The 27219-nt window shown below is 38.7% G+C and overlaps 3 protein-coding genes across 3 annotated transcripts; 2 read left to right on the top strand and 1 right to left on the bottom strand.

The window, feature by feature from the left end:
* The first annotated feature begins 150 nt into the window (after positions 1-150).
* Positions 151-9673, top strand: prmt7 (protein arginine methyltransferase 7). The gene is made up of 17 exons (XM_041795384.1): positions 151-376; positions 724-760; positions 1145-1294; positions 2948-3056; positions 3181-3293; positions 3464-3693; positions 3773-3953; positions 4024-4151; positions 5890-6028; positions 6112-6195; positions 6298-6345; positions 6482-6571; positions 7059-7220; positions 7632-7706; positions 8397-8557; positions 8793-8889; positions 9122-9673. The coding sequence occupies exons 1-17, from the start codon at positions 282-284 to the stop codon at positions 9278-9280; spliced, it is 2058 nt and encodes a 685-aa protein (XP_041651318.1). The 5' UTR covers positions 151-281; the 3' UTR covers positions 9281-9673.
* Positions 9674-11203: 1530 nt separating this feature from the next.
* ciapin1 (cytokine induced apoptosis inhibitor 1) lies at positions 11204-15371 on the bottom strand. The gene is made up of 9 exons (XM_041795386.1): positions 15245-15371; positions 14416-14579; positions 14150-14293; positions 13684-13763; positions 12952-13120; positions 12474-12550; positions 12213-12334; positions 12006-12087; positions 11204-11778 (listed from the first exon to the last, which is right to left on the bottom strand). The coding sequence occupies exons 2-9, from the start codon at positions 14570-14572 to the stop codon at positions 11668-11670; spliced, it is 942 nt and encodes a 313-aa protein (XP_041651320.1). The 5' UTR covers positions 14573-14579; positions 15245-15371; the 3' UTR covers positions 11204-11667.
* A 280-nt stretch (positions 15372-15651) lies between these two features.
* On the top strand, positions 15652-27067 carry coq9 (coenzyme Q9 homolog (S. cerevisiae)). Its single transcript, XM_041795385.1, has 9 exons — positions 15652-15758; positions 18008-18242; positions 18366-18501; positions 18939-19081; positions 19205-19289; positions 19679-19783; positions 22860-23015; positions 26540-26593; positions 26729-27067. The coding sequence occupies exons 1-9, from the start codon at positions 15701-15703 to the stop codon at positions 26762-26764; spliced, it is 1008 nt and encodes a 335-aa protein (XP_041651319.1). The 5' UTR covers positions 15652-15700; the 3' UTR covers positions 26765-27067.
* Positions 27068-27219: the final 152 nt, after the last annotated feature.

Here is a 27219-nt window from a genome sequence, read left to right as displayed (position 1 = left end):
TAATAATAGTTAACGCAATGATCTTATCAACTATTGGCTGTTTTGATTCATTTTTTGTTATTATTTTTGTTATTAGAAAAGTATTAAACTTAATGTGTTCACGTCACAGGCTGTGTACCAGTCACGTGACCTCCCAATGACGTCGCTAAAGATGGCCGCTCCCGTCTGAGCAATGCTGCTTCTGTAATCCAGTTTACTCCTGCATTTGTGTAGTTTAGTTGTTAGTTTACCTTGAATTTATTCACACGTGTTAATCGAGTGTTTTAACGGTTATTGTGGAGATGAAGACCTTTTGTGGACGAGCCAACCCGACCAGTGGAGCTTTAGACTGGGTGGAGGAGAGCGAGGAGTACGACTACCATCAGGAGATAGCCAGGTAGCTCTGAGCGTCACAGCATGTGTGGGAAACAACATCCCTTTTTCTGACCGATGATTTTCTATGACCTGTGATTAAAGCCACATTATTGTGCAACAATATTATGCTATGCTTTTTCTTGACCAGGAGATATCCTCAAAATCAGATTTATTCAGAAGAGGTCAATTTTTTTATTTTTTTAAAGAACAAGGAATGGAAAAAATCCGTTTTTTTACACACGTCATGAACACTGTGGCCTTGTTTGTTATAGACATTAAATAAGTTGGCCTAATGCCACTTGAACAAAAAGCATCAATTATACAGTGCTAGCAGTCGTCCATCTGAATCTGTTGTATTGTTTCCTACAGGTCCTGTTACGCAGACATGCTCCATGACCATGACAGGGTGAGTGCCGAGTGGCTTCATCATAAACAGGTTTTTTCTGTGCTTTTCTTGTTTGCCTTTTCAACTATTTATATCTGTTTGTTTAAGGTCTTTGTGGCAGCAGAAGAAAATTAATTGCATTTTTAAATTTAATTTTACATATTCTAAAGATAGTCTCAATCTCATGAAATTTTAAAGGAAAAACACAACTTCATGTACCTGTAATAATAATGGAGTTATTATTTAAGCATTGTCAGTTCACTAATGTGTGCTTATGAGGAAACTTGATTTATTTTAAAGGAGAACACTGGTTCTTTCATCCATCCAGTAATCCAGTTATTTCAACCTCGCCGCAGAGAGTTTTCTCCTTGTCAGCACTAAGAATCTGATTTTTTGTTCCCTCAGAATAAGAAGTACTACCAGGGCATCCAAGCAGCTGTTGCTCGGGTAAAAGCTCGTGGTGAGAAGGTTATTGTGTTGGACATCGGTACAGGAACAGGCCTGCTGTCCATGATGGCTGTTACTGCTGGAGCTGATTTCTGCTATGCTGTCGAGGTACACATGCTCTATCTCTATGTTCTGCATGGAGACTACTCAGTGCTCAGATTGATAGGTTCCATGGTGTTACCATGTATATTGGCTCTGGGGTACAACCCTAATTCCAAAAAAATTGGGGCACTGTGTAAATTGTAAATAAAAACAAGATTCAATGATTTGCAAATCTCATAAACCCGTATTTTTTCGCACCCTAGACCACAACAACACATCAGATGAACTGACACATTTTACAATTTTGTCACATCATCCCTATTTTCCAGGAAAAAAGGTTCAAATTTTTGATTTATCTGACCACAGAACAGTTTTACAGTGTGCTTTCTGGATTGTGTTGACATCTGGCTTCTTCTTTGCATGATACAGCTTTGACTTGCATTTGTGGATGTCACAGTGAACTGTGTTGACAGACAATGATTTCTGGAAGTGTTCCTGAGCCCATGCAGTGATCCAGTACAGAATCATGTCTGTTTTTAATGCAGTGCCACCTGAGAGCCCAAAGATCACGAGCATCAAAAAATACTGACCTTCAGCCTTGTCCCTGGCACACAGAGATTTCTCTGAATTCTCTGAATCTTTTGATGATAGTAAATACTGCAGATGCTGGGATATTCAAAGTCTTTGCCATTTTACATTGAGGAACATTTTTCTGAAATTGTTGCACAATTTTTTGATGCAGTTTTTCACAGATATGTTATCCTCTGCCCATATTACTTCTGAAAGACTGCCTCTCTAACTTGCCTCTTTTATACCCAGTCATGTTAGTGGCCTGTGGCCAATTAAACTCATTAGTCCCAGCTTTTTTTTTTTAGTACCACTTTTCCAGCCTTTTCTTGTCCTGTCTGTACTATTTTAAGATATGTTGCTGCCATCAAATTCTAAATGACCTAATTTTTTCATGAGATGGTACAATGTCTGTTTCAACATCTGATATGTTGTTTGTGCTATATTGTGAATAAAATAGGGGTTTATGAGACTTGCAAATCATTGCAATTTTTTATATTCAAACAGCGCTTCAGCTTTTTTGGTATTTGGGTTGTATTTCCTCTGTAAAAAATAAAAAAGGTTGTATATCTGTCAGGCTGTCAATTTTAGTTCTTGAAGGATTTTTAAGTAGTAAATACAAGAGGATTTTTTAACCATTGTCTTGCTTGTCCATATTTTTCTATCTAATTACTACTGATTTCCTTCTGTGAATTTTCTAAGCCTGGTGGCATTTAGCAGGCTGTAACAGCTCTACCATAAGCTCTTAAAAAATACGCTGCATCAAGGTATGCCTATTTAAAGTGCGTGTTTTAGCCATTCATCGGCTTATACTGTATAAAAAAAAAATTCAGAGATAGAGTCTTTTATTAAAGAGGAAGCTACAGTAACATCTGCACTGTTAGTTTAAGCCAAGGCCGTACCACAGGTACCTTATGTGGAGCACAAGTAGTGTATTTCTCATATTTGGTGCCTTGGTGTTATGGACTTAGGATTTGAATATATGATATTTAAGCATCATACAGCAACACATAAAAAATAAACTGAGGCAGTGGTAGAGCTTTTACCATGTTAGCAAGCAAAGTTATTTTTTCCTCTTGCTAACTAACTTTAAATATCTGTTTGTCTCTGATAGAAGAAATGATGGCTTTACCTCTGTCATCTCTGTTTCAGGTTTTTAAGCCCATGGCTGAGGCAGCACAGTGCATCGTGAAGAAGAACGGCTTCTCTGAAAAGATCAAGATCATTAACAAACACTCAACTGATGTTACTGTGGGGCCAGGTAGGAGAAAACACTAACATACACTGCTGCACTGGTTGAACCCTTTGTGTCCCTCTGTTTCTGATGCTTTGTGCTGTTCTCTCTGTGCTGATTGAGGTATATGTTGTGGTTGAAATTGAAACAGATGGAGATATGCAAATGAAGGCCAATGTTCTGATAACAGAACTGTTTGATACTGAGCTGATAGGGGAAGGAGCCCTGCCCAGCTATGAACACGCTCACCAAAATCTGGTCCAGGTAAGTGTGTGTCTCTGTGTTTTTGCTCATACTATTATTAGTTTGCGAATGATCATTTTGTATTTTTAATAGTTTCTTCTACTCAGAAAAAACATTAAATACCAAATAAAATCCTGGTAAAAATATAAGCCTCTATTGATATGAAGATGTGTCCTTGCACCTTCTTGTAGGAGGGTTGTGAGGCGGTTCCTCATCGGGCCACAGTCTATGCTCAGCTAGTTGAGTCGGAGCTGCTGTGGAGCTGGGCTCAGCTGCAGCCAGTGGAGGTGGAGGGGGCCCGTGTGGTCCCCCCTCCTGCTGTAGGCCAATGTGCTGGAGCCCATTCGGTGTGTGACATCCAGCTGAGCCAGGTGTCTCCTCACAGCTTCTCCCCTCTGGGTCCTCTCTGCATCATGTTCAGGTCTGAAGGAGACTATCATGTTGAGATTGTTTTTTGTGCATGCGAGTGCCTCACATCTTTTTTTCTCTTTTGCTCTCAGTGTGGACTTCAGTAAACCAGTCAGCAGTGCGTTACAGACATACTCCTCCCGGTTTGTGGCTGAGTCTGGCGGTCAGGCCCAGGTGGTCCTGTCCTGGTGGGACCTGGACATGGATCCTAGTGGAAGCATTGTTTGCAGCATGGCTCCCAGCTGGACATACACACAACCAAAGACAGCTCCGGTGAGTTAAAGACTCAGTTATCTGTGCCGTTCTCCCATCGGTCCCTGCTGATCACTGTGCTGTGTTTCAGTGGCGGGACCACTGGATGCAGAGCGTGTACTTCCTGCCTGTGGAGCACACAGTGACCAAAGGAGAGGAGCTGAGTCTGACTGTTTGCCATGACGACTACAGTCTGTGGTACAGTCTGCAGTCCCACAGGTAACAGCCCAGAGACTGTACACATACTTTATATAATAGGGTGCCAGTGGTTAAGTTGTTGGGTCTTTTAACCAGAAGGTGAGGTGTTCGATCCCCAGCTCCATTAAGTACATGTTGACATGTTCTTGGGCAAGACACTGAGCCCCAAACTACTGGATCAGCAGTGTGTGGATGTGTATGAATGAGATTAGTTAACACTGATGGCCACTTTTTATAGCTATGTAGTGGTTAATGTGGTGCAAATATAAAGAGCACTTTGAGCAGTCAGAGTACTAGAAAAGCACTATCCCAGCTCGAGTCTGTTTACCCTTTATCATTCCTTATTACACCAACAAAGAGTATTTGGTCCTTCTGTGCTAAAGTATTTCTTAGAAGCAGCCTACAGCAACCATATGGTCTAAAGCTTTTCTGGAGAACTTAAAAGTTTCATAAAATCGTCTTAGCAGAATAAAGTATAACCCCTGTTACAGTTAAGTTTTAATATCCTTAATACAGGCAGCCTTTGTTTGAAGCCATGTGACAAATTACAGACAGATTTAGCTGCTACATTTACAGATTCATACAGTCTGTCATGAATCTATGCAGATTTTTTTAATGTTCCATTTTGGCTGTTATTGATTGTGCAGCTGAAAAGAGATGGGAAATGTTGGGAAAAGAGAGTGGGGATTTTGACCCATGGATGCTGGGATAAGATCACTGGACTTGGACTAGTTGCCTGCCTACTCAAAGCACTTTTTACACTTCTCTTAAAAACAAATAAAACAGCATAATATCAGGAGAAAGCCAGGTCCTAGCATGCTCAATACACTTTTAAATGTCCTGTTTCCACCGTAAATATGTTGTCATCATTATTTCATATCATCAAAGTAAAGCTGGATGGGTAAAAGTAGCTCCATGTATTATTATTATATAATTGTATGATTATATTGAATGATCAATATGATTATATGATCATATTACTATATTTATTATGATAATATGATGATGTGATAGCTTATTAGACGGCGCTGGGTAAAACTTGTGAAAGTTGTTGTTAGTACCCCTCCCATTTTTATTTCTGCCGTCGCTGCATATATGGGCACGACCCTTCCAATGATGTAATCACACACTCTCGCTAGCCTGTTCCAAATGTGTGTTCAAGAGTTGCCAGGGAGGACTCTGGCTAAGGGTCCTGATTCAGAGGGATCCTTCCCATAGAGAAAAGATCCTGGACTTTGAGAAACAGCTATAGACATGTCCCTAGAGGAGCTGGAGATCAAGCCCTTGACCGAAGCAGGCAACCTAACTGCTAAGGGATTCGGGGCCCCAAATACATTATTTTAATGTTAACACTGTAAAAACTTTCCCATCTGTTTCATAGTTAACTTACTAACATGTTTACCTCCGCATCCTCTGCACTCCTTACCACTGCACTATTTCATCTGAAGGCTTGGTCAGTAGTTTAACAGTTAATGTGTCATGCTTTCTGTAAAAAAAAAAAAAAAAAAAAAAAATATCAGAGTGATATTTCCCTGCAAGTGTAAACCCACCTGGTCAATCAAGCTGCTTCCAATTCTGATATCTAATTTAAAAATAAATAAATGCAGCAGAGCATGGATTGTTGAAATAACATAAGATACTCACTTATAAAGTCAATGAATATAAAATACCTTGTTCTAAATAAGGAATGTTAATATTGGTCCAAATGAAGCAGTGGTTCTGGTGTCAGGTTTAAATGGTTTCCTTTTTGCACCTTTAGCCAACAGAACTCAGAGTCTGACGCTCCTCCCTCTCGGCCATGCTGTACCTGCCAGGCTCACCTGGTTTGGACCCGTCCACGTTTTGGAGAACTCAATGACAGACATCGCACAGAAAGTTACATCAGTGCTCTGCGCAGTGTAAGTGATAGAGGACAACAGTCAAAGAGAGAACGGATAAATTTGTGTAATAGCTTTCTGAAGTCCTGCTGTGTTCACTCCAGGTCCTGAAGGAAGACAGTGTTTGCCTTAGTGTGAGTGATGGAAGTCTGCTTCCTGTGTTTGCACACATACTTGGAGCAAAAAAGGTACTCCACTTAGACCCTTTGGGATAATACTCAACTTTAACATACCAGAAACTTTATTCAGATCTGTTTCTCACATGTTTTATTCTCCTGTTCCCCATCTAGATCTACAGTTTAGAAAACTCCAGAATGTCCAAACAGGTTATTGAGCAGGTAGAGGATAATTAATGCACCACATTTTTGACAAAGTATAGATGTTATTTATTAATTCACATTTTGAATTCTAACACAAAAACACCAAAATCCTTAGGCTGCTGCTGCTGCTGATGCATCATTTTTCTCCTTGCAGGTGTTGGAAGCAAACTCAATGAAAGGAGGCGTGGAGCTGCTAGAAATCAGACCTGAGCAGCTGACCAGTAATGATCTAGGAGGTGAACAGGTACTTTTGGCACAAGCCTTGAGTGTTGTGGCTTTAGCTGGACAGAGTATCTTTGATGCTTTTAACAGCAGGCTCATGCAAAGTTGCAAATTCAGTGGAGTGCACATCGGCTATGTGTAGGCCACTGTCTTGTACTCTTTAATTTGACTCCTATCTCAGCTCTTTGAATCATAGTTAGATAAAAAAAAATAATAAAGCAATGCTAGAAGGAAAATAACCATAAAAAGTGGAACTTGGAATGACTATGTTACTCTTTTCTTGTTACATGTGTAGATAGCTGGCCTGTTTGTTACATGCCACTACCGAGTTTGCAGCTTGTTCTACTGCCCCCTGATGTCCAGACGGCTTAATACATATTGCACTGTTATATTTCAAATCTTATTATATTTGAACCACTTTAAATGTGTTAGATGCAATTCTGTAACTTAAAAAAATCCCACAAAATCCTATTTCTGTGAACTTTAAGAGTGCATCATGTGTCCCACAGATCTCAGTCCTGATGGGTGAACCATACTTTAGCACCAGCCTCTTACCATGGCACTCCCTCTTCTTCTGGTACTGTCGGACCGCACTGGCAGGCCTCCTCCAGCCCAACGCCACCATACTGCCCCGCTCGGCCTCACTGCACATGATGGCTGTGGAATTCCAGGTGAGACAGAATAGGTTTTTTGTACACATACTATTTAAATCAAACCATTAGTCTTAGTGGGTCTGTTATTACCTTTATAGGTCTTTGATAATCCATCTCCGAGTCAAAAAAGGATTCCTTGACTTTTAACAAGATTTCAGGAGTAATCCTTTATGAAAGGCTGTCTTTTTGTAAGATTCTTTATACCGAGTCTACTTGAATTACAGTGTCATATTAAACAGATATCGGCAAATTGGCAGTGTTTAGTTAATGACTCCATTAATATCAGAGGTGTGTGGACTGTAATCTTTTACCTAAACAGATTCTGATTGGATGCCTTGAACTGAGAACACTTGTTTTAAAAATATCAAAACAAACAGATAAGGCAATTGATCATGCATATGATACATGAAGTTTTACAATGTTTTTTAGGATTTGTGGAGGATAAGAGCACCATGTGGGACGTGTGAAGGCTTTGACGTAACACCCATGGATGAAATGGTCCAGGTAAAAACTTCTAAGTATGCTTAGTTTTCTCAGTAGTCAGATTTACCTCCTTGTAACTCAAGTAACCTTTATTTTCCCTCATGGAGATCATTGCTCAAACCACTCATACACACCTTCATCACTTCCTTTTCCCTATACTAAAGCAATAGTATAATCTACTGTCTGGGGCACCTGGCAGAGCCCTGAACAGCTCCAGTATGTGCAGAACTCAGCTGCTCGGGTTGTCAGGTGTACCTAGCCCTAGCAACACATCACCCCCATGCTCATCCACCTTCACTGGCTCACAGCCAAGTCCTACATCTCATGTAAAATCCTCCTCCTCACCTACAAACCTCTGCATGGCCTTGGCCCCCCAAAACCTCAAAGACCTTCTCCCCTCTTCAGTTCTCAGACATCGATCTGCTCTCCATTCCCCACACCAGCCTATGGACTTTTGGGTGCAGAGCCTTCAGTGTGAGAGCTCCCCCTCTCTGGGACCCTCTCCCTTGAGATATACACAAGGCTGCGTCCTTGTGCATGCTTATAAAAACTCTTTCTTAAACTCAGCTTATGGTCATGGTTTTATCATGTTGCCTCTGTTTGTGTGTTCTAATATAAAGCATCCATTGATCATTTAAAAAGAGATGTATGAATTCAACTTTTTCTTATTATTATTGTTTTCATGTTTCTAAAATCATGTATTGTCTTCAGCGATCTCTAGATTTCCGGGAGTCTCGTGAGGCTGAGCCCCACCCTCTCTGGGAGTACCCATGCCGTGCTCTTACGAGATCCTCAGCCATCATGACCTTTGACTTCACACAGTGCGTCCCTCAACAGCCAATCAACAGTCAGGGTTCACTGCCTCTCATAAGGTACTGATAATTCTTTCACTATCATTTTTTAAAATCATACCAAATTAAAAAAAAAACGTGTTCATTTCAAATTCAAATTTAGCGTTACTAAATCCCTTTGGATTAAATTGTTCTTTTTTTTTAACCTCTCAGTTTACCCCAAATTTATAATCCCTTAGCATAAGATGTGTCTGTCAAGCTCTGATTAAAAAGCACTTTCCACTTTTATTATTTGTTTGTTAAATGTGTGTTTCAGGGCGGGTCGCTGCCATGGTATTGCGTTGTGGATGGAGTATCATCTAACTGATGACATCACTGTCAGTGCAGGACTGATTGGACCAATCAGTGAGCAGGTATCACAGCAAATAACGTGACTGTCTTCTTTGTACCCTGATTTTTTTATTTTATTGTTCTAGGACCTGATCTCATTGTGTCATAACAAATTCGTGCAACAGAGGCTGGACTTTACCATTTTTGACTCAAGAAAGTTTGAATTCAAAAGTTATTTTTTTCAATCTAATTGCACAGTAAACGCCAAATAATGTGATTTGATTTTCTGACTGAGTTGCTTCGCCTTCCTTTCAGGGTGAGTGTGAGTGGAGTGGACACCGGAAACAGGGGGTTTATTTTTTCAGTTCACCGTGGGACAGTTCAGGTAATGGCCAAGCTTCAGTGGCTTACAACTTCACCTTTGAACCCAACTTAGGAGACATTAAGATGGACTTCAGCATCGAGTCTCAGTGACTGAAAACCAATTATTAATTCTGTGCTTTAACATCACTCGGCTGTCTGAATTTTGTTCTTTTTGGGTGCTAATTTAACATCTGTGGTTCAGTCAGTATAGCTTCCATATGAACTGAACAGAGTTTATTGTTGTAAGATTGATGAACTGCGAGAGAAGAATAGAAAGGGTTTTTCGTGAAAATAACCTCTTGAAGGCATTTCAGTAAAAATTTTGAAGAACTAAAGTTTGGGTACCAGAGATGGCAAATGGCTTTTGTGTCTTAACCAATTAAAGACCCTGTAACGCAAAAATAAATCTGTATTTAGGTTTGTTGTATGACAGGTCAGTGTGTTATGAACCCTTGGGTCAAATTTCAGTCAGATAAAACATTTCTAGGTTTGTAAAATTAAGCTTAAAAATCATGAAAAATGAGGCATTAAAATCTGCTCTAGGATCTTGTGGGTGTGTCTGTTGAATGAGCTGAAGCCACACTCACTCAGGACAAATACAATCCTCTCAGATTTAAAAAAAAAAAAGCTACAGTCTGAATTGAAGAAGGCACTCATGCTATTAGCCTGCCCCTTGACCTTAGAAGAAGAGACGAAGTCTGTTTTGTTGCTCAAATCTCTGTTATGATACTTTAAGTGATCATAGACCACCGTGGCTGATAGATTTGACAAATTTATCTCACAATGAACAGAAAAACAGTATTTAACTGTTAACTTTCAGTAAAGGTAGTGACATCTGCTAACAACAGACTGTACTGAGGGGAACTGCTCTGTGATTTTACATTGTAGTGTTAGAGGGGCGGGGCCAATCCCCACTGTGGGCTGATGACATCACCAGTCCACATATTTGCCCTGACCAAATTGAACCCGGCCAGGAAAGAGGTGAAAAACTTTGAACAGTCTAAATCCAAAATTCAGTCACATGTAGATCTGTGTTTTTACATGTTTACAGCAACCATATTCCAACATATCTAGTGTGTTAGGACACAAATTTTGGATTTCACTTTACAGGGTCTTTAACCATCTATTGAAGCCAAATGTGCTGTTATAAAAATGTTTTATAAAGTTTTATATTTTTTGTTTTGTATTAATGTTGAGTTCAAAAGAAGGCTACTTAAAGAAAAGACATGAACTTTATAGTTGAGCTTTTCCATTCTAACATTATTTTATAGACTGTTAATGTTGGATTATGTGTGTGTTAAGTGAGAGGATATCTTCATGTTTGTGGTGCTTCTATCCTAACCGTGATAAAAGAATGTGCTTTCAAATTAGAATGTATCTATTCACTATAATCCACATTTGTACTGACTGAAGTAAATGGGCTGCTATTTACATACTGCAAGTCTGGCGTTATTTTTTTTTTTCATTATACAGCTTTGATCAATACTGGATTCTCATTGGTCTAGGATGGCCTTAGGCTGCAGATATGATAATAGACTGAAGGACCACATTAGCAATCTACTGAACTTTAATTCTGTCACTTTGTTGATGTCTATGAGCCTGTGACACTTTTAGGAAAAACTGCACACAAAAAAATAATTTAAAGTCTGAAATTGCAAGATTTCCAGATATGCACCAAACCAAACAGTATGGGCCTCGTCTGTCTTTAAAGACTGATTAATGGTTTCTAAATATCTGTAGACTTTGACGGTCTTAGGTATGTCCACAGCCCCATCAACAAAATAAAGTTTACTGCCAGTTAGAAAAGACTATTCTCTCAGCAGAGGAAATAAAAATGTAACTAAGTAATTTTATAACAAATCTATTTAAGTCGAGCTGTTTTAAGATTAGACAATGTCCTGTAATTGGGCTGATGTCATTGATTCAGGGTCCATTTGTTGTAATGACACACTTCCTGTAAATTGTCCATCTGTTTCAAGTTAAACTGCACATCTTTCCAAAATCATTGCCCTCATACACATAAAAAAGCATGGATAGGACATTGTACTGTTTTATTTGGAGCATGTTTGATTATTGGTGAAAGTGTGTCCATTTTCTACGGTAACGATTTTGAGTGATCATATGTAAATAGAAACTAAAATTAAAACAACGATAACAAATGAATTTCAGTGCTTTCAAGTACATCATAAACTCCTCCAATTTTTCTCTCATAGCATAGCTTGCATTAACAGCAGCAGAATAAACATTTCAATCAAATCTCTTTTTCCCTCATTTTCAAACTTGCAGCAATCTGAACATCAGAAACAAGATTGTGTGTCAAAATCAAGCTCTCATTGAACAAACAGATGTGTGGAAATCCCCTTCATAGGCTGAAAAGTCAGCTTGCAGCTCTGTTTTTTTCAGAGGGACTTGTGTCCTGGAAGATGTTGCAGGGTAGATGAGAAGCTAAAAGGGAATGTAGGTTTCAGATCAGTAGCTGTTTGATGTGTATCATGGTCTTAAGCGTCTGTCAGTGTCTTGTTGTCCAGCAAGATCTTCTCTCCTGGTTTGAACGCAGGCATGCCCAAGTACGGACAGCTGGCACATCTAAATGCATCACCAAGGTAACACTGCCATAAAAAGTAAAATGTGAACAGGTTAGTATTTTAGACAATGCAGTGTAATAAACCTTGGCACTAAATTAAGAATAATGTAAGAATTTATATGGAATTCATTGCCATTGAGTTTTGTGACAATATTTAGAGTAATAAAAAAGCCAACAGGTGAAGCCTTAGTCTTAAGTTGCAGCAGTTATATCAATTCTATATATTGATAGATGAAATGTAAATAATCTTACACTTCCACAGGCAGATTTTGGCAGGTTCGTCTTCTGTTTTCCTTTACTCTCCTCCTCCAACTCCTCAGCAAGACCACATGTGCTACACATGAGAAAAATAACGTAATACAATGTGTATAGTCATTTCAAAACACATGCTTGAGTTGATTTAGAATACCCACAACATGCTCTTGTTAACGGCTTATAAACATTTGTGGAGGACCTTACCAGTTCTTGCAGGCTTTCTTCTTCTTGCCAGCTCCATCCCCACAGCCTGGGGCCTTCAGAGAGGCAGGGTCTGGCTTCTTTAAGTCCTCGTCATCCAGCAGAGCATCAGAGTCCACCAAGTCCTATGAATAAAGGGGGAAAAGGGAACAAGAAAGATTCAGAGCATGCAGTAAACTCACTCCAGAATTATTCAAAAAGGCTCCATAGTATTTTACATGTATTTATATTCAGACACAGAAAGATACTAAATCTGTTACTCACCACATCATCATCATCGATGTCATTCGCTGACAGCGTCCACATTTTGACTGTGTTGGGATCCAGAGCAGGTTTTTCCACTGTGCATGTAGATATTGTAAGTATTAGCATTAATACAACAGAGTACATGATTTTACAGCTCACTGTTTAGGAAAGCTAATGAGGAAAGATAAATGTGCAACCCAACAACCTTTCAAAAATACACACAAGTGGTGTAAAGCACACCAATATTGGGCTACAAAGGGGGCAATTCCATATTAAAGTGCATGTATTTGAATACAATGTCATTACAGTCCTGGTTGGAGTAATGGTCAGGCATCCAAATACTTTCATCCATAACGTGTATATACCATAGATAATCTGATTGAACACTTATCAAGTACGTTTAAAAGGGATCAACATTGACAGCTAAAAAAACAAACAAACAATTTTAGTCATCAACAATTTTGAGGGGAAAAAAAAGTTATCTATCTAAACCCACCTGGCTTCGGTGTCTTTTTCCCAAAGGAAAGTTTAATCTGGCTGGACGACCCCACTTCAAAACTGGGCTTGGAGGCAGACACTCGGACTCTGGACAAAGTGTTTCCTTGATAACCAGTGGCTGTCCTGAGGGAACTTAATGCCTCAGGACTGAGTTCTGTTTTACTGACCTGGATGAAGAGAAAACATGTCATGTCAATATGTCATATGGTTTTAATTGGATTAGATGCTTAGAACCACTGATGAAGGACTTATTTTAGATTAACTCTTAGCTATTTCTGCTTGTACACTGTGGCTGTGGAAACACTTCCCTTGAATGGGTATGATAAAGGGAGAGCTGTTCAAACACTTCAACAGGTTGTGGACTTTGCTGTTGGTCCATATGTTGTTTTCTATTTTGTGTAATAGCACTGATGTGTCAAATCACACTCATGTAATAACAAACTTCTGATGGCTGGTTTATAAAATAGAAATAAAAAACAGGCTAATCAGAAATGATGATCCTTGAAGACCCACCCTTAAAGTTCCAGTTTTTTATATTAATGCTCCCAAAGCACTGGGGTAGGGGGGTTACAACAATGTCCCCAGATCTAAATTAAGTCAATTTTCACAATATTTAAAAAAAGGCACCAATTTTTTTTTTCTAAAAAGAATTACTTGGGACATTTACTTTAGTGCATAGCCATATTCATGAACAGATACTTAATACTTGTATGTTAACCAGCACTCTCACCTCTGTTACTGACATTAATCCTGACAACTTCAGAGCTGACATCAGCTTCTCTGCAGTCCTCACACTCTGCGCCTCGGCTCCTTAAGCAGAGAAAGAAGCAAGAAAAGCACAATCAACAAAAATCAGCCCAGTGATAAACTGACATGGCGTGTCACATGAAATGAACAACTAAATTTAAACTATTTAAATACAATCTGATAAATGATTAATAAAATTTCCTCCAGTGGATTATCAGTTGCCAAAAACATATACAACAAAAAATATACATGTAAAATGTTAAAGCAGTTTTTCATTTTTAGATCTCGATAGAAGGTCAAAAAAATCCAAAATATGAGAATTTTCTGGCTATTATTTGAGTTTTCATGTTTTAAGGGGTTAAGATCAACTTTAGATGATCATTTCTGTGTGGTGCTATTCGAATAGTAATTATCAGTCTTTGAGCAGCTACAGTGGAAACCTCCCTTACCTGTAACTGCTTCATCCAGGATTAGCTTCCCACCAGGTTTGAGCACTCTGGCAATTTCTGCAAGAGTGTCTGCACTGTGGGTGGAGGTGCTGTCAGCCAGAAGGCAAGAGAGCACCCAGTCAAAGGCAGATGCTGAATGGGAAGCTAAAGGGAGGAGAGGATCATTTAAATCTAGTTTAATCATAATAAAACACCCAACAAAGCCATTCTCTATGGTTCAAACTAATACAGAAAATGCAGACTACTTCAGATAAAAAGTCACTCACACATCAATAATCTCTCCATGTTCTCCACTGATACTTTGCCTCCTGCACCAACAATGGCCCCCAGTTCTTCTGCATACTCTTTCAGGGCTGCTGGCGCTGAGGGCTGAGTCCAAACCAACAGCACATGATCTCCTGCTTTGACGCCAAGGTCTGCCATGATTTCCCTGGGAGGAGATGTGGGTTAGTACAGACGCAATAGTTTAAATGACGGTTAACTGCGCTGTTTCTGGATTATCTGATATCCTAGACACGTGGTGTGTGATGGACCAGAGCTACCCAGCCCAACAGAAAAGACTAAACTGTTAACACATGAATACTACGACCCAAACTGATATCAAATTATAGTATCATCTCTGTTATGATACCCATGATAATAAATGTATTTAAGCTTTATCTTGGATAAAAAAGAGAAACCAGTCCCATGTTACTACATATGACCTTGACATAAAAGCTTATTCTGGAACCAAAACAGGTTGCCATATATAGCCATTAAGTTAAAATATATATTAAAATTAAAGCATATCCTCATACAGACAAAAACTTATCAATTGAAACTCTTGAATGTTCCAGAAGCGTCGTCTATGTTAGTCTGATTAACTGACCATGCTGTTGGCGTAAAAAAATATAGAATCAAGCCGTAAATCATGCCAGCTTTAGCATTCAATGAGATAAATTCTGCCTGTTATTCTTGAAGGTAGCATGTTAGCATGTTTGTTGACACGAGTGATACATAAGGATAGCGTGACGCAGAAAACGCCGGTTAGTAATTAAGTTCACGCTGATAAGACTGACAATAGTGTAAGGCTACACACGAAAAAAATATACTCACGTTTTTGTCCCTCAATTTATAAAAGGTTCGCTGGACAAATAAATTCGGAATATGACTTTACACAGCCAGTCAGCCAGTTGTTATGTATGTAGAAGTTAAAGTGTCAAATTTTCAGCAAGTAAGTAACGCACGTTCCGTTTTAGATTTTCACAATAAAACAACTGAGAGTGTGTTGCAAGCGATTGCAAGGGTTTGGCTATTCACACTAATATGTAATTTTTAGTATTTTTGGGGCGATTCCTTAACACAGGAATCATTTTAAGCCAGCCAAATGCTGAAATAGCATACCTTAGTTCGTTATTGTGTTTGACATTCACTTAATTTGAAAAAAAAAAATCCTCATTTAATTTTATGTTGAAAAACTCACTTTCTTAACTACTGCTAGCTTGATTATGTTGTTGAGTCGCGCTAAAATGACGCAGCAGTTTCTAAAATAAGCCCTCAGTGCAGCTGGATATGGCGGCGCTACTGAGAGGTGTACGGGCTGGAAGGGCACTGAGGGGGCTGTGCAGCGGTAAGAAAAGGTTACCTCATTGTTACTTTGTCGGGTTTATAATTGGCAACATTAAACATAATCATGCATTGTCCCATCTTTCAGCTGTTTGTTGCATGAAGTGGAAACTAGTCTGTGTTGACGTTAGCTACAAAGTCACTTGTGCCAGAAGGTGAACATGAAGGGCAGAATTTGACTACATTATGTTGATTGTTGCTTTACAATCATTATCATTACACACAGACGCGTAGATTGAATCGAATAGTGGGTTCTGCAGATCTTTAAAACAACCTCTGTATGTTCAAAATGTTCCTGCAACCCGAGGGGGCGTCTTCTCTCTCTGGTTATGCAATCTGTCAAAGTATGTTTCTCCTTATCAGGCTGTTGTGTTGTTATTGAAACTGAATCATAAAAAGCACATCTTTAGTCACAATGACTCGTAGTGAGTGCTGAGACACCGTGTTCTTTCTATAAGGTACACGTTTTAGTCAAATTCCTCTAGCTGACACCTATATACCACTTCCTATAATACACCATAAGCTCCGACACATTGGTCGATAAAAAACGAGTAGGAGAGTGTGTCAGGTAAACTATTTTTTAAAATCATCTGATCTGCTCATTATGGTAAGAATGTGGACTCCTTGCAATTGATGTTGTAGCAATGGAAACCTTTTTGAGGGTCTTAGTTTTCTTCTATTAGAGCTGCACAAACGTGTCAAGAATCTGAGGCACGTGGTGGCAAGAGTAGATGCTAAAATATTAAAGTCAATGATGGGTTGGGTAGACATAGAGAGAAAGACCACGGAGTAACAGCCTGATGGATACAAAGTAATTCAAATTTCATTTGGAAATGTAGTTTCTGTATATGAAACATAAGAACACTGAATTTAGTCATATCTTTGAGAAAGTAAAAAAGTTATACAGTAAATAGTGTATGAAAATAAAACTTCTAAGTTAAACACAAATTGTGTTGATGGACAAATAAAAACAAGCTGCGCATGTCCAGTGTTTCCTCGTCAACTGGCTTGGATTCTAGTACAGATCAAATATAGCATAGTTTACTATGACTTTGGAGAACATTTTAGGTGGTGGGTGTATTTGATTATAGGGTTTTAGAGGGATATTAACCTCAGTGCTTTTAGTGTTACACACCATCATTGCGTTCTTCAGTTTTCATATGTTTACATTTCATTTTCATTTATTTCACAAATTTTGATGAAAGAGAAAGGTGCAATGTCTTGGGCTATAAGATACCATCGGGGGGACTTCATGTACTTCAAGGATAGTGAAGCAAGAATAGGATAGCCCTCTATGGCATCTAGAAACTGGTGGCGGTGTTGATGTGGGATGCAGGATCAAATGAGGAGTAGACTTCTGAGAAGACTAGGACACCAATGAGGTGGCTTAGAGGGGTAGACTGAGGTATGCAGGATGAGATGAGCAGAAGATCTGTGAGGACTAGATGCTGATGTACTGAATGGAGGTGGTTGGGGTGGAGGAGGATTGCAGCGCCCACACTGAAGTGAAAGGCTGACTGAAAGAGAGGACAACAGATTTAAAATATGACAGGTGCATTATTAGGCAAACAAGGCTGTGGCAGAATCTGATTAGCTAAGAACCCAAGAGAGTGAATGCTCATAATCAGCTGATGACCAGGGCGGAAAGGGAGAACAAAAAGAAGAAGAGAGAGAAATAAACAGGGTGACAAATGAATGAGTACGCGAAAGTCTTCCTGCTTGATCCTCTGCTGAGCTCAATAAAGAAAAGACACCCTTGATATGTATGAAAGACAACTTGGAGCATGTGTCTTAAACTGTAGTTTTAATTTGATGATTGCCCCTCTGGTTGTCAGGAATTTTTCAGTGGCATTGTATATAGTAATGTTGTTCTGTATGTAATGTTGCATTGTCACACTGGTGCAGAATCCCCAATGAGAAGTTCTATTTTTATTCCAATTGAAAGCTTACTTAATCTTCTGACATATTCAAAATGTTTTTTCCTCACAAAATCAGTCCAGACATCCTGCGTTATTACTGCTTGTTTTATGGGGTAAAAGGTTAAAGAACTTAGGCTAAATGCTAATAGCTGTTTATTTTTAATATTTAATGTCATACTCACTTGAACCATTTCATGATACCTTTAGTTTTGGCAATGAATGTAAAAAAATTGTTGACCTGTTTCTACATAAGTGTGTATTTTGTTGGTTGTTTGTTCACATTATCTTGAACCAAGCATTCAGTGGCTAATGATTACATTTAAATATCCTACAGTGGTGGCTGCACCACCAGCAGCAAACCTCCAGTGCAGCAGTCTGAGACGAGGCTTCCACTGTGCAGCACTGAGGCTTCAAGATGAATCCAAATCTGACAAATCCCCTCCTTCCTCGTCTACAACCCACCATGAGCACTACCAGGCTCAGTCTGCTGAAGGCGACTCAACCACAGCTTCCCAAGATACTTCAGCATCTGACTCTACAGCTGAGGAGGCGTCCAGACCAAACACCAGGTCAGCTGATACAAAATCAACAGATTGTTAATGCTATTAAACATTGGCATGTTGTGTGTAGATGTGACGGTTTGTAAAATTCTGACTCCATCTTACATGACTATTGGGGTTTCTGTGTGAAAGTTACCAAGACCAGAGTGGAGAGCAGGGTGAGGAATACGAAACAGAGGAACAGCTGCAGGCTCGAATCCTTACTGCTGCCCTAGAGTTTGTCCCACTGCATGGCTGGTCCATGGAGGCCATCGCTGCTGGTGCTGAGGTGAGCTGCTGTTAAAATTGGGCAAGAGTCACTTACAACAAACACAAGTAATAGAGAATCCTCCACTTTTTAGATATTTCTATGACCAGCCTCAGTTTTACCATGTTTACTATGTGACTGGCGTATGATCACTTTTGTATAGTTCACTCGTTAATAAATTAATTAAAAGGTGATTTTTGTGATTCTTCAGAAAAAATTTAGACAGATTATAACTTTCAAAAGATTTCCCCCTTATTGCATATCCTGTAATTTCCCAACAATAGCTCACAGCTTGTCTGCTGTTTCATCCTTGATACAAACAAAATAAGATACCCCACTCAGAATAGAGACTACATAAGTAGCTCAGTATTGAACAGGACGTTCAGATTGTCAGTGATTACTATTCTGAAGTTTTCATTTCTTGTTTGTGTTTGTTATTATTGTTGTGCTTGTACCAGACATTGGCCCTATCCTCTGCTTCCACTGGAATGTTCTATAACGGAGCTGGAGACCTGGTGCTACACTTCATCTCCCAATGCAACTCACAGCTGACAGAGATCTTAGCTGAACAACATAAGCAGGTCCAGCTGGGCCAGGCAGAGTAAGAGCACACACACGAACATACACATCATGTTTAACACGTTAACCTCAGGCATTTAAAAACAACACATTCTCCCTGTTTAGCCATAGATTTCAGCTTTTAACAATGAAACCATTGTTTCAGGCAGAAGAGCACTGCTGACTTTCTAAGAGATGCTGTTGAGACCAGACTGAGGATGCACATCCCCTATATCGAATCATGGCCACAGGTATAGTGTGAGCAACGAGTACCTGTGTCTTTGGCTATGTTCACACTGCAGGCCTTAATGCTTAATTCTGATCTTTTCTCAGATCTGATTTTTTTGTTTGCCTGTTCACACTGAAGTCAACTTCCAAAAGATCAGATATGTGTATGATTTAGAACCACATACAAAAGTGGCCTGAATCTGATTCGAAAAGGTCAGATTCAGTGTGACTTGTGCTGTTCACACTGTCAGAAAAAATCAGATACAAGTCACATGTGAGCAAAAAAAGCAGATTCAGGTCATTTTAACTGCAGTGTGAACATAGCCTTTTACACTCTACTCTGTTATTGATATTACTAATAGATCAGAATGACCAAGTGTTTTGGATTCTGATCCTTTTTATGTTTTCTCAGGCAATGAGCCTACTGCTTCTCCCCCACAACATCCCCAACAGTCTGAAGCACCTGAGTACCCTGATAGATGATATCTGGTTTTACGCTGGAGACCGATCGACAGATGTAAGTGGATCCAGTTACCTTTAATCCTCTAATTTTTATTCTTCCTCTTAATTTAACTGTCTTTGTCCCTGGTTTATCACCACCTCTTCATCAGCATGACCATTACCAACGTATGGTTCCTGTTTACACAAAGGACATGAAAATGATTTTATTAATCAGCTGACAAGGGATCTTTTAAAGTGAATTGTTTATTATAGCTCTACTAAAAGCTTTTAATAGTCTAAAAGAAACTGTTACAAAACATGTATAATAATTAGGGATGCACTGAAATGAAAATTCTTGGCCGAAACCGAAACACCGAAACAAATTATTATGCCAATTATTAGTACCATTGCATTTATGGCTATGACTGTGTACTAACCTCACTAAAATCAATTGCAATTGCAAAAATTAATATTAATGCTTCAAAGAATAAATCAATTACAGAATTATGTAAATATTTATTAAGCACTTCATTCCAACAATACACAATTTAAAATAAAATAAAATACAAAATAAAATGTTTAACTTGACCGCACTCATGTATACATTAAATCAGTGGTTCTCAACCTTTTTTCAGTCATGTACCCCCTTTAAAGTATTTTTTCAGCCAGGTACCCCCTAAACAGTGCAAAGCTTTTTGGCCAAAAGGAAAGACATTAAAGAGTGCTGTGACAGCCGTCTGATTTACCAAACTTTGTAACTGATAAACACTTTCAAATTACAAATAATATTTTTTTTTTCATACATTTTAAATGTTAAAAATGCATGACTAAAATCATGGCACATCTTCTCATCTCTAAATGTGGAATTCAAATTAATGTAGCTGTTAAAAACGGTGACTGGAAAGGCTTTAAACCCAGAAGTGTGCAAAACTCTGCTCGACTGCAGTGGTCTCTCTGGAACAATTTGGAAATAAAAACATAGAGTTAGAAAGAACTAAAAACCTGTAAATAACAAAGAAGTTATAAAAAGACTTCTCTCTTCTCAAACTGAAATCATGAACTTAGTTATAGATCAGCATTTCTTCACAAAAATTAAATCATAAACCTTTTTATGAATGGAGTGATTGTGAATACAGGGATTGACGGGTATGTGCCAGTGTGGGTCAAACCATTCTGCCATGGGGGAGACTCAGGGGGTTTAAGGGTGATTAAATTTAAGAGCCTACAAAATATTAACTCCAGTTTATAAACTTAAGGTCCTTACACCTTATACGCAATTTTTTCATGCAAATTATTTACACAAAATATTTACATTTAGAATCTGTAGCGAGTGAAAGCAAGCTTCCTCACCTGCAACATAATTTCGCAGCTCGACATTGCTGCGGATATTTAAGTAGCGCATTTGCGCTCATATGGACATGTGGGGCTGCCTGTTGCCTGTCTCCCTCTCTACCAGGCTAAAAAAAAAAAGAGGCAAAAAAAACACAAGCACTGATACAGACAGATATGAGGAGATATCAAATATCAGGTGGTGTTGGAGAGGAGGACGTTTTTGTTCCTCTGTCTGCCTTAAAAATGGGCACCACCACCACCATGTGTGCTCGTTGGAGCGAAACGAAGCTGGAGCCGTTTCTAAACTAACGGGACTTTAGTGAAATATTTACCAACACAGTCTCCTCTGACCTCAGACATACGACTTATAAATGCTGCGGATCAACCAGCTAAATGACTCCTCTGAACAGTCTGGAACACAAACAGGTGAGCCAGTCTGTGCGCTGTGGAGAGAGTTAACTCCTCTCACTGCGAGCCTCAGCTGTGCAATATTATAACTCTTATTGATCATATTTGACATAGAATGAATGAAAAGTCAGTCCCTCCTCTTACAAACTTGGCTGGCACAGTGAATGAAACCGTGAAAAAAACGGCACTGACAGCCTGGCTGTGCGTAAAGTGCCGCGTTACGCACGGAGTGAAGGACAGAGAGGGACAAATCCATTTTTATCTTCCGCTTCAATAAATATCACTGTTTATCAGAGGACAGAGAAAACACACCGCAGACGTTCGCGGCATGAATGTGATTCTAGAATGTAATATACTCATGTAGCTCCTGACGTGCAATTAAAGGCGCTATTTCTCTTAAATAGCGGGCATGTATTTTAAAATCTCACGTACCCCCCGGAGTGCCTTCACGTATACGTACCCCTATTTGAGAACCACTGATCCGAGCGCGTGCTGGCCGCGGTTTTTGCTTGCGTCATCACAACGTCGTGTTTCGGCCTTGTTGTTTCGGTGACAAAAGTCCTTCGGCCGAAAACCGAAAATGCACTTTTAGGCCATTTTCGGCCGAAAATTTTCGGTGGCCGAATTTTCGGTGCATCCCTAATAATAATGAATATTAAATAATGATAAGCTTAAAAATCCTGTCAGGAGTTTGCTGGTTATGACACAGACTGAAATTAATTGTAGTTGTAAAAGAATGATACCAAGAGCAAAAAGATTGATTATGCTTGAATCAGATAAGTGCCTGGCATGATAAGTGATACATTTAACTCTGTAAGAAATGTAGTTGCCTAACACTACTTCTGTGTGTACATGCCAAGAGCAGAAAAGAGATAAGAGGTAGCCCTGTTAACAGGGCGTCTCCAAAGCCAACACAAACTAAAAGTTCCTCACAGGAGCTTTAATTGAGAAGGCTCCTTGTTGCTTCCAGGTCATGATTAATTATTTATTGAGATGCCTTATTAAAGTGTTACTCTTCCAGCCTGACAATAGTGGCTGCCAAAAAGTAAGTATAAATTGCATTTTAGGGTGAATTATAGTGACATACCATATTCAAATGACGTGTATTTTTAAGGGGAGTAATTCTGCTGGCTTTCATATTTCAATTTGGAAAAGGTGACAGCAAAAATAAAACCTCACGACGTTAGGTTAAAAAACAATACATGCTCCCTTTCATTAGGACAAGTTGATGTGTCCACAGTGAATTTATTATGACTTTATTTTATTTGGATTATTCCTCTGTTCATATTACCTGTTGGTGTTGTTGTTGTTGTTTTATGCGTTTAGATGATGACTGTTTCAAAAAGGCTTTACCTTGTCTCATTCAAAAAACTACAACATAAACTTCCTCTGAAAAACCCTTTCTGTTGTAGATGAACTGGTACACCAAACGAGCTGCACTGACAGGCATCTATAACACCACAGAGCTGGTCATGGTTCAGGATTCCTCTCCAGACTTCCAGGACACCTGGAATTTCCTTGATAACCGCATCCAGGATATGGTCAACATGGCAACCACTGCCAAACAGGTAGAGTGAAGTGCTTTTAAGAATTAAGAGCTGAAAAAAGAGAGAAGAGATTGTGTGTGGAAAGTGTTCAAGACTTCTTTTGATTGTTTTCTACTGGTAAAATATCCAGCTGGGTATGTTTTTACTCAACTTTTGTCTGACAGTAAATTAAGATATTATTATTCTACCATTTTATTTCCCTATTTAGCCTGAACATGTGGCTGAATCCAATGAAAACTTCAAACATAAAGATACGAGCATAGGCAGTTTTACCATTAGGCAAAGGTAGGCAATTGCCTGGGGCCTCGTCCATAAGGGGGGCCTCAGGAATTGCCTAGGTTTGTTTTTGTACAATTATAGCTCACTTGTGTTTTTGCCACTCCCCAGGTCAAAGAGAATTATTCATAATTTAACATTTAGAGCAGGGAGGAACATCGTAAAAAAGACGCACAGCAGAGCCCATAGCTGTGCAACTCCAGCATCAACTCTGCTCTCTCATTAAGTCTTGTCCTGTCCACACCTCTAATTGGTTTCTTGCACAAGGGCCTTAACAAATGTCAAATAAAGAGGTTTTTGCCCTGTAAAACCAAACTTCTTCTCCTGAATGTGAATAAAACAGCTGCCCTCAGATAACACTACTGAGTAATTGTCCCTCAGCCACAAATGCGGACATCGTATCTCACTTTGGTGAGCGACTCAGTTCAATCTCCAGCTTGATTAAATCCCACATTATAATAAATCTGTAATGCCATACTAATATTTACTAATTCTATTCACATTATGATTAATTTGATGTCAACAAGAAGTGAAATTATGGTCTTGATCACTTATGTTTAAACAGGACATCGTTTATAAATCCTGTGGCATATTTAACTCCAGCTCTCATTAAATGGTAGAAATTCTCGTCACGGTTAAATGGCTTAATAACTGAACACTCAATCCTAATCTAGACACAGGCTGTCCTATGACATGAGAGGTCATGTTTGATCTTGGCGATGCGCTAAAATGCATCCAAAATACACATGGAGATGCGCCAGTTCATCATGCGTGCAGGGATGTCAGAGGGATTCATATAGGGTGGACATGAAGAAGAATGACTCTAGGGGCTCAGACATGCGTTAAAAGTCAAGTTTTCACTCAGCAGGTGAGAGTTTGCAGCTATATAAGAAGTAACATTTCAGATCAAAATAGATCAGATTAAATATTGTGGACGACATAAATCCACAATTTTTTAAGGTGGGTGGTATGTGGTCCTTGGCTGTAGTAGTGGCATCAGCCTCCAGTGATTTCTGTGAAAGTTTCTCCTGTGGTTATTACCAGCTCAGTGTAGTGGCTGTAAATGGGAAAGTTCTATCTGCGTAGTTTAACGAATTTTGCAGTGTGGCATTTTTAAACTTTAATTTTTATTTCGAATATAAATTTCAACACAGTCCAACCATGCTTATACACTGAATCAAGCGGTAGAAAAATGAAACTACAAACAGAAAGTATTACAAGTGTCACAGCATACTGTACATTTATCACTCATATTATCCATGTCTGTTTCTAAATTTTCATTAATGAAAAACACAAAATTAGTCTTAGAATCTCAAAACTCTGACTTTTTTCTCAGAATTATTCTGACTTTATTCTCAGAATTCTGACTTTATTCTCAGAATTCTGACTTTTTTCTCAGAATTATTCTGACTTTATTCTCAGAATTCTGAGTTTATTCTCAGAATTATTCTGACTTTATTCTCAGAATTCTGAGTTTATTCTCAGAATTATTCTGACTTTATTCTCAGAATTATGACTTTTTTTCTCACAAGTGAAAAAAAAATCGTCTCAAATGTTTTTTTCAGTGGCCCTAATAGTCTTCTGTACATTTGGCATTCTTAAAGGCTGAATCTTTATTGTTGATTTGAAGGACTTGCCGGTAAATTCTCTTTCTAAAGTAGCTAATTAACCCTTTAGTGTGCAAACATGCAGCACTCATTAAATGGTAGCTGCATCTAATATTGGGTCATTTCTTTTTAGAAACATTACAGCAGCCTTTATATTAGCTTTGGTCGTATAGATGCTGCTAAAAAATTGTCTGGCCTGCAGGACGTCTAATTGGAGGAAATCTGGCCCTTGACCCAAAATGAGCTTGACATCCCTGTTTTGCTGCAGTTCAGTATGATTCAGATGAAAAAATACACTGAAAATAGAACCTTTTGTATATTTCTTTTAATAACATAATAAAAAACTCATGTAACGCAGCTGATTTGATGCAGAAATACAAATTAATTACATTAAGTTCTTGATAGGACCTTGGGCCAGATACACTTACTATAATGTACCTGAAAACATTAAACCCTAGAACAGGAGAGTACATGAACTTCAGAAAATGATGAAGAAAAGACACAAGTTTGTGCCTAATAATCACTTAAGTACAGAGAGTCTTTATTCTCATATCATTTTGGAGGAGACATCAGATTTACGTTTGGTTTTTTTACTCTCTGTCTAAGGTGGATGCAGTTTGTCCAGCTTGATGTAACCAAGTATTCACTAATACTGAACTTAACACAGGGTTCATCAAGTACATCTGCACAACAAGTTATTATAGTAGTATTTGTATTTTTGACTTTTTTAGGCATTACCAGTGAGCTCTATCCCTGTTATCTATCATGCAGCAGGACACAAGGAGACAGGCCTGACAGCAGAACTGGCTGGGCCCCTGAAAATCCCAGAGAATGGGCCCTCCACAATTGTGATTTAATACCAAATCATTTTAACCCCTTTTTGCTTATTTAACCCAATTTTAGCCATTATTTAAACCCTCTAAACCATGTTTCCTTCATGTTTTATCCACTTTGTGCCACTCCTATCCATCTTTGCCACTCCTCAACCTCTTTCATGACATTTTTAACAATAGTAGTAACTTTTAACCAATTTTTGCCACTTTTCACCCATTTTTTGCCACTCTTTGACCCCCTTTTGCAACTTCCTGCCATTTATTTCCCTTGTGTACCATTCTTGAACCCCTTTTCACAAATTTGCCAGGCTATTTTTGCCACTTTTAACCCATTTTTGATACTTTTACCCATTTTTGCTTCTTTAACCCAGTTTTTGCCATTCTTTAACCCATGTAAACCACTTTTCCTGCATGCTTCCCCCTTTTGTGCCACTCTTTTATACATTTTTGCCACTTCTTATATTTTTGCCACTTTTTAACCCATTTTCATTGTTTTTTTGAACTATTTTTTTAATTTGTAACCAATTTATGACACTTTTTGCCCCTTTTTCCGTCTTTAACCCATTTTTGCCACATTTGAACCCCTTTTCACCACTTTATCTGGTCATTTTTGCAGCACTTCTGCCAAGCATAACCCTTATTTTAAATCACATTGATCTTTGCCTGGGGCCTCCAAGTCCCTAAAACCGCTCCTGGGTACGAGGAGAATCATAAATGTGCAATGGAATGAGTTCAAAATAATGCTTTATAACAGATGATGGTCTGCTTTTTACATTACATTTCACATAATTCTTGAAACATGTTGTAAATCAAGTGTTCCTCTTTAAAGGTTCAGTCAACTGGTGAAGCAGTGGTTCAGGGGCTCGTGGGAGCTGCTTTTACAGTAAGTCATTGTCTCATGTTCACGAGTAATGTCTTCTAGCCTTTGAATACACTCATTTTAGTAGTCTAAAGTATATATTTAAATCCATCAGTTTGTTTTAAAGCCTTAACACAATGCATGTCTTGTGTTTTACAGCTGAAGAACTTAACAGGACTAAACCAGAAACGATGATACCTTCTCACTTGGACTGATCCTGACCATCTGGCTTGTGTCATGAGCTGCAGATCCAGCTTATTTTTGCTCGTATTTCTTATTTACTGTAAGGGAACTCTGAGAAATAAATACATTATAACTGTTATTCAACAGCTAACGCAATTATTATTTACCAGAGGCCAAAGGTCTCTGTTTTTGCTCACCTGCAGGACCAGTGGATGCGTCCTGGTGTGTTTCATTGTCCATGATTTCACTTCAGTCACATGATTTCAAGATCTGTGAATTTGATGTTGGGACTTAAATAAAAATTATTATTGTCTAGTACAATGTATCTTATATTCTTTATTTGTTGTCAATATATACCATTTCTTTATTAAAGTGTACACAATAAAGGAATGGAATGATGTCAAAGATAGCTCCAGATAGAGCTTAATGCTGGAAGTTTCTTCTGTTTTTTAAACCTATAATGTTAA

Source organism: Cheilinus undulatus, linkage group 9 (genome assembly GCF_018320785.1).
Source record: "Cheilinus undulatus linkage group 9, ASM1832078v1, whole genome shotgun sequence".
Taxonomy (NCBI): domain Eukaryota; kingdom Metazoa; phylum Chordata; class Actinopteri; order Labriformes; family Labridae; genus Cheilinus; species Cheilinus undulatus.
This window is presented reverse-complemented; position numbering and strand designations above follow the sequence as displayed.

Coding starts and splice junctions, on each gene's coding strand:
- ciapin1 (XM_041795386.1), bottom strand. CDS start 14,572: ATGGCAGACCTTGGCGTCAAAGCAGGAGATCATGTGCTGTTGGTTTGG. Junction 12,335..12,473: donor ACATCGATGATGATGATGTG/GTGAGTAACAGA, acceptor CTTTATTCATAG/GACTTGGTGGACTCTGATGC. Junction 11,779..12,005: donor CAAAATCTGCCTGTGGAAGT/GTAAGATTATTT, acceptor TTTTTATGGCAG/TGTTACCTTGGTGATGCATT.
- coq9 (XM_041795385.1), top strand. CDS start 15,701: ATGGCGGCGCTACTGAGAGGTGTACGGGCTGGAAGGGCACTGAGGGGG. Junction 18,243..18,365: donor GCGTCCAGACCAAACACCAG/GTCAGCTGATAC, acceptor TCTGTGTGAAAG/TTACCAAGACCAGAGTGGAG. Junction 23,016..26,539: donor TGGCAACCACTGCCAAACAG/GTAGAGTGAAGT, acceptor TCCTCTTTAAAG/GTTCAGTCAACTGGTGAAGC.
- prmt7 (XM_041795384.1), top strand. CDS start 282: ATGAAGACCTTTTGTGGACGAGCCAACCCGACCAGTGGAGCTTTAGAC. Junction 1,295..2,947: donor ATTTCTGCTATGCTGTCGAG/GTACACATGCTC, acceptor TCTCTGTTTCAG/GTTTTTAAGCCCATGGCTGA. Junction 8,558..8,792: donor GGTTCACTGCCTCTCATAAG/GTACTGATAATT, acceptor TGTGTGTTTCAG/GGCGGGTCGCTGCCATGGTA.